Below are 7,706 nucleotides of genomic sequence, written 5' to 3' on the forward strand. Positions count from 1 at the left end.
TATCAATAAAATCCAAAAAATTTAAATATATATGCAATATTGTAATTGTTATTTTTCTCTCTAAAATTCTAAATTCTTCATGCATTTTTGTCTTATTTATTTTAAATTTTTACCATTTATAAAATAATATTATGTTTTTTTTTACTAAAAAATAAGAGTAAATAATTATCTGATAATAATCTATAGTTAATTGTGGCATGTTTGCAATATTGGCTTGTGTATATATATATATGGTCCATGGAGCCAAATGTTGAAGTAGAAAACTTTATTACTAAGAGTGGAATTTAATTTAATCCCAATAAAGAAGCATAATAAAGTTGGTAAGTAAAAAAAAAAGCTAAGAGAGTTATTGTGCATGCATAGTCATAGATAAATATAAATAAGAATAAACTCAATGCAAATAAATAAAAAAACCTAATATTATTCCATTATTTCAAGTCTCATATGACTTACAATGGAATATAGTCATAAAACGCTTAGAAAATTAATTGAAAAAAATAATCAATTATTTAATCAAATAAATAAATATAAAATCTAGGATAAAAAAAAGATAATATCCCAATTAAGAAATTATATTTATACTAGATAACCAACATTTCCAATGGTAAAAGATCTCTATAAACTAAAACATAAAAACAATTATAGCAAGAGGAAGCAATTATAATAAATTTGGTGGGGATATGTGTACTTTGGAAAAAGGGAGGGGGTGAAAAAAAATTCTCTATTCCCATGGTGTTGCATGAAAAGTCCCTTCACTAATCTAATTTAGAAGAACAATTTTTTAAGTACATTTTTCTTCCTCCTTAATTGTATTTGTACTTATTGTTAAGTGATAAAGCCTCTAAAATGTAGATAATAATAAGAATTTCAAATCCACTAACACCATTAATCCCCGTAGTGAATAAGACTTCTTTTTATCTTAATCTTTTGACTCTCACTTTTCTCTTGGGTTAAGCTTCCAAATATTATGATCTGTCATAGTCATAATTATTCAAATTATTTGAGCCAACTCCACATAGATGTAGCCTAATGAATTAATATATACACCAAACACTTGTTCCATTGCAAGTTTATTTCAAAATATGGAAGCTCACTAGGTTGAATTTGAATTAAGACATTTACTAATTGTACCTTTTTTATCATAAGCATTTATTTAAGTCTATTATCTTAAATTTTATTTAGTTTTTGTGGTCATCATTTATGGTCTATTTTAATTACCACCTGTTAAATTATTTACTTCCTTTGTTGCCATCATTTATGGCCTATTCTAATTTATCAATGAAAAAAAATGATATATCTATAATGGCATATCAGCATGTCAGGCTTGGTACAATATGAGTATATATGAGAACTTACACTTGTTTGGGATCTCACTGAATGAGATCACAGCCTGGATAGAAGCATCATCACTCTAAACATACAAAATGGTGGTCTTTCTTCATCACTCTAAACATACAAAATGGTGGTCTTTCCTTCATTCCATCCTTTGAATATATAGTGCTTTGGTTTATATTTTGTTGTGATAATTTGAAGAAAAGTTCACTATCATTGGGCTTCTTTTTAATAAGTGACAAGTTCAGAAGCATCGAATTATAGGCCAGGATGGCAGCAAACAAATTTTAAATATATATATATATATATATATATATATATATATGAGGCCACATCTACTAGGTATGTCCCTAGAGTTGAATTTTAGGGATTATGAATCTCAACCATTGAATCGTTATCGAATGGATGGCATCAATCTCATTTTTGATTTACTGTGCTTAGGAATAGTAGTACAGTAAATATGCACAATGTTTTAATTTGAACCATTTAATCATGTTTACAAAGTACTCTAATCAATCACAACAGTTAAAACTTATTTCTACTAGAATAACAGTGCAGAAATAAAAAACAAAACACCAACCTAACTACCTATTCGGAGACCAAGTACACTCGGGAGCAACTGTTCATACTACTGTTACTGTGCCAATTCTCTTTATCTTTCACATGCATTTTCTCTCACATACTTTTTAATATCTGGGGATGTTCTACGAACGCCCCCAGATGACTTAATGTCTATATATATAATATATATATATAACAAGATGCACACACCCAAAACTAAATAATAAAAAAAACACTAGCATTTCATTAAATAAAATACAGCAAGGATGATGGTATATTTTAACTTCATTTACTGTAAATTTTTTACAGAATTTAGTAAACTAAACAATCTGGTGGAGTTGGATATATCTGGGAATAATTTTACTGGAGTTAGCTCTTTTATGTCGAAGGAGTGGACATCTCTTAGAAGATTGTATATAGATGGCAACGAGCTTAATGGCACATCTTTGGCAGGTAATAATTGCTTAATATTATAAAATTATTATTTATTTATTTATTTATTGATTCTAATAGCAACAGGGTTTGTTCCCCCTCAAATAAGCAATCCTCAAGTCATAGATAAACTCCTCAGAATGCTTATGATAGAAAATACAATTTCAGTGTATATTAAGTTCACTAAATGTTACTAGTTCCAATTATTAATCTTATTATTTAAAAAAAATAAATCATTTAGCTTCGCCAAATGATTTATGGTTAAATTGGGTTTTAATAATTAATGCTATTTTTTTTTTCAGGACTGTGCAAGATAAAGAATTTTGAAGAATTAGGTGTTAGCCATAATAATTTGAAGGGAAATATTCCAGTGTGTATTGGAAATCTATCATCTCTCAAACATATTGATATTTCCTACAATCAGTTCGGAACACTCTTTTCTTCATCTGTCATAAAAAACCTCACTCTGCACAAGTATGCAATTTTTTCAGACAATAACTTTGAAGGCATCCTCTCAATAGACTTATTTTCTAATAACATAGATCTCAAAGTGTTGGATCTTTCAAACAATTATCAACTAGAAGTCCAAACCCAACATCTAAGAATGATGCCGCCATTTCAACTAAATGAAATTTCCTTATCTAATTGCATTCTTAGCAGGCCATCTAGTTTTATCCCCACATTCTTGTCCAATCAATACATGATAGAGTACATTGATTTTTCAAAGTACTGGTCTTAAAGGAAACATTCCACCATGGTTATTCAAAAATAAGACTAAATTGAACGGTTTAAATTTGAGAAATAACTCGTTAAGAGAGGACCACTTATCTTTCCATCCTATAAAGTAAATTTATTATTATTTGATATCTCTAATAATGAACTCGCTGGAGAAATTCCAAACAACATTGGTTATGTCCTCCTTGATATTGAATACTTGCGCATGTCACATAACTTTCTACAAGGTGCTATCCCTTCCTCCTTCGGAAATTTGAACCATGTAAAGCTTGTAGACTTATCATATAATCATCTATCTGGTGTGTTGCCATGTATAAAAAATCTTTCATACCTTATAGCTCTCAATATTAGAGAGAATAAATTGGAAGGAAATCTAACATCGGAATTTTGCCATTTGTCAAATGTTGCATACTTGGATCTTTCTAAAAATAATTTCTCTGGTTTAGTTCCTTCTTGCATTAACATGCCTTTTTTGCATTATTTGAATTTAAATGGAAATCGCCTAATAGGACCTTTTCCAAATGCAATATTAGGCAGCCCTCTAATTGCATTAGACATGGGAAACAACAATTTTATTGGTAATATCCCAAGTAAGATGTGGACAAGCCTCAACTATTTAAAAATAATTTCTTTGGAAGGGAACTATATTGAGGGAGAACTATCTGGAGAAATATGCAAGTTGCAATATCTTCGAGTACTTGATCTTTCTCAAAATAAGTTACATGGAAACATACTTTCATGCCTTCATTATATGGGGTCCAGTGAGTATGTGGCTTGAAGCCATTTTAGACATTGGTTATGAATCATCTAAACCAAACAAAGAATTCTTTTGGTATCATATCAATGGTCAGCTAAGTAGTGCTATAACAGCTGAAATTGGAGATATTGGGTTTTTAACAAAAAGAAAATCATATAGTTACGAAGGGGACATCCTAAACTACTTATATGGACTAGATTTATCTGAAAACCAATTTGATGGGAAAATCCCAGAGGAGGTTGGTGAGATGACTTTGCTCCGAGCTTTGAATTTCTCTAGCAATCACTTGACTGGTCCAATACCCGCTACATTGTCAAGGTTGACAAATATTGAAAGCTTGGACCTCTCCCACAACATGTTGATTGGCCGCATACCTTTGCAATTGATAGAGCTTCATTTCTTACAAGTCTTCTCAGTGGCATACAATAACCTTTCTGGTCCAACATTAGGAATGGTCTCTCAGTTCGGTACGTTTGATGAAAGGAGCTATGAAGGGAACCCTTATCTTTGTGGTCCTCCATTGGTGAAGAAGTGCACCTTCATGGTACCATCTCCAGAGCTAAGTCAAGTTGCTAATGATCATGATGATGAAGAAGAAGTAATGGACCATATCATATTTTTTGCATCATTTGCATTTGGTTTCATCATAGGTTTTTGGGGATGGATGGCTCTATTATACTTCAGGAAATGATGGAAATATTTCTTCTTCCTTGTTATTGATCAGTACGTGAAGGAAGTCCTTGGATGCAAGTAATCATCTAATGAAAATGAAGTCACTTCGGTAGCCATTTGTTCTTCTCATGTTTCAAGTCCTCTTAAATCATGTTGGTATGGTGTTTGTTGTACCCAAATCTCCAATTAAAGATCTTATCATTTCAAATTGTCTTCTACTCTTAATTTGATCTTTGGCTCAAACTCATACTCCATTGTTTGATTGTGCTCACACTCATCAAAGAATCATAAATGAAAAAAGTTTTGAGCTTGATGATTCAAATTACTTAAGAATTTCAAATGAATCTTGTTTCTCACGTGGGTTTCTTGAACTCTTAAGAATTCATGTTTCATGAATCAAAGAACTTTAAGCCGTGGAGTTGCAGACTGAAAACTAATGAAATTCTTTCAAGACATGTAAAAGTACTTGTTTGTTAAGTGAACCCAAACGATATAATTACAGTGATATGGGATTTGAACATCCTGAAACTTTTATTTGCTTCTACCCCTTATTGTTCTTAATCTTTACATCAAATATATGATTTGTTTTATTTTTATTAGTAAATTTAATGCTTTGTTAAATTTTCTCAGATGAATGGTTTTCTTGTACAGAGAGCAATGAAGCAGTTAATGATGAGGGGTGCTACTAGGATGGTCTCAGGGCATGCTAGTTAGCAAATTTACATTAGGGTAACTAATGCTAGTAAATGGCTAAAGCTTTTTGGTTTCTATGTTTCATTTTGTTGTTATGAGGAAATGGTTGACAATCCTTTGTTTATAGACAATACCATTTTATAATGCAAGTTATGCTATTTCTTCTTATGTTTGTTGTGGTTGTTGACTTATAAACACTTTTGTTGATTGTCTTTTGTTCGGGTCAGGAAGGTCATCACACCACAACATACCGATAATTGTTCTACTGATATGATATGTACTACATACAACCAACTATAAGTACATGGTGGGACCCTTATTGCCGAGCACCTTGGTACAACAGGCCATACAGGAACCACCATGCACCAAACCAACACATGGCAACGCGAGGGAGGGACCTTTAATTCAAATGGAGGGTGAGGATCGCGCCACGTGGCATTGCACCCAACCGGAGCCCATTTGGTAATATTAAGGGGTTGTTTGGTTGTCTGTAAGTGAAATTACATGTAAGTGAAATTACAGTGTAAGTGAAAATGCTGCATTTCTATTTACATCACTGCTGTTTGGTTTGCTGTAACTGAAAATGCTGCATTACTTTTAATTTGTTTGGTTTGATGTAAGTTAGAAGATATGGTCACCATGTAAGTAGAGGCGGTGAGATTACCTCCAATATACTGTATTATTATTAATTATTTAATGCATTTTAAAAAAAATAATTTAAACTAAAATAATTAATTTAATTTAATTTAATTTAATTTTTAAATTAAATTAAATGATTTAATAAAGTATTTATTACATTTAAAAATAATAATCAGAAACTCAAATAACTAAGCCAAATAATAATAAGAAACTTAAATAATTAAATACTAACTCTAAATAATTAATTTAACTCTCCCCATCTACTTTTAACACTAATGTAAATTAATTAATTAATTAACTTAATAATAAGATGTTGAAGATTGTAATTCCGAGCAGTATTGGACCATTCCATGTTCACCAAACAATGATATAATCTAGCCCAATAACGAGCTGACCCAGTTTGATTATTACACCAAGTGAAAGATGGACTAGAAAAAACAAGATCGAATAAGTTATTAGAATCAACAAAGTTTTTAAAGAAACAAGCTTTTGTATCATAATACATGAAATTTCCTCCTTTATGCTCATTTCTGGATAGAACGGCATTAAAATCACCCAGAACGAGACAAGGAAGCTGTAAAGGGGCTATCTTTGACAACTCATGCCAAAGAAGACACTAACTACGAAAACGAGAAGAATTATAAACAACAAAAATGATGCAATTTTTAAGAAAATGATTGGAAACCACCAAATGCAAAGCTTTAGGAGAAACAGCAATTGGCATGACATGACCAAAATCATTGTTCCAGAAAACAAAAATACCACCCGAAAAGCCAACCGCTTCAATTGCAGCCCAATCCCAGTTACGGGGAACTTTAGTAGCAAAACGATTCACATGATCATAGTTAGCACGAGACTTAACAAGGCAAAGAAGATGAGGATTATAGGTGCGAATCATCATGAACACTCAAGAGGAAGTGTCCCTCGCAGACATGCCCCTGCAGTTCCAAGAAAGAATTTTAACAGAACTCGTATTCATCATGGATAAACTTGAGAAAGAGAAAGGAGAAATACAACCTGATTAAAGGTAATAGAAAATGTAGACCAGTCTGATAGGAAACCTAGGAACAAGGGTTCCAATGTTCTGTCTTTCCTTTCTTCAAGGAAGGGCAAGAATGAGGTACCCCCTTCCTGATGAGGGTCTCATGTCGAGCTTCAACTTGATACTGATTTAAAGTCATGTTATCCTTAAGACCATCATCATCTGACTTATCATCTTCATCTTCAGAAATCTCCTTCTCATCATCATTAGAAGAGGCATCATCTTGACTATCATTTTCCTTCATATCTTCTTCATTAAGAGCATTTGTTATCTATTCAACGATTTGCAAGTAGGAATCCTTCTCAGCAGACGGAGGGCAAGAAGGGTTGCCAGAGAGTGATGTACGGAGGATGGGAGATGGGGAGGAAGACCGGGTGGGAAGAGGGTTTTTCAAATTAACTTTTTCTGGAGATCCGTGAGGCCCTGTGATAAGATTGGATGGGTCAGTCAGTTGCACAGGAAATGAACAGACGATCCATTAGGAGATATTTTGATATCTGGATGAACGGTCGGATTGACTTCACCAACGGTTGGATCGAGGAAGCTGGAAGTTATGAGTAGAGGTGGGCACGGTCGGGATGGCCCGGGCCCGGGCCCGACCCGCCGGGTCCAGTTCACCGACCCATCGACCCGGACCCGGCCCGGGCTGGGTCTAGAACCCGGCGGGCCGGGTTGGCCCGTCGGACCACGGGTCCGGGTCACTATGAAGCCGGGCCCGGAACCCGGCCCGGCTCCCCAAGTTGGCCCGGCGGGCCAGGGCCAAACCAGCGAGCCAACCCGCCGGGTTGCCCGGGGTCGGCCCGCAGCTGGGGCCCGGCGGGCCGGGTCGTGGCCCACCTCAAT

At 34.1% G+C, this 7,706-nt stretch overlaps 1 protein-coding gene across 1 annotated transcript; it reads left to right on the plus strand.

Moving 5' to 3' along the window:
• The first annotated feature begins 1,302 nt into the window (after nt 1-1,302).
• Nucleotides 1,303-4,508, plus strand: LOC120255434 (receptor-like protein 56). Its single transcript, XM_039263256.1, has 5 exons — nt 1,303-1,327; nt 2,203-2,346; nt 2,628-3,051; nt 3,142-3,359; nt 3,823-4,508. Exons 1-5 carry the CDS (start codon nt 1,303-1,305, stop codon nt 4,506-4,508), a joined length of 1,497 nt encoding a protein of 498 aa, XP_039119190.1.
• The last annotated feature ends 3,198 nt before the right edge of the window (nt 4,509-7,706 follow it).

Source organism: Dioscorea cayenensis, unplaced genomic scaffold (assembly GCF_009730915.1).
Source record: "Dioscorea cayenensis subsp. rotundata cultivar TDr96_F1 unplaced genomic scaffold, TDr96_F1_v2_PseudoChromosome.rev07_lg8_w22 25.fasta BLBR01000998.1, whole genome shotgun sequence".
NCBI lineage: Eukaryota > Viridiplantae > Streptophyta > Magnoliopsida > Dioscoreales > Dioscoreaceae > Dioscorea > Dioscorea cayenensis.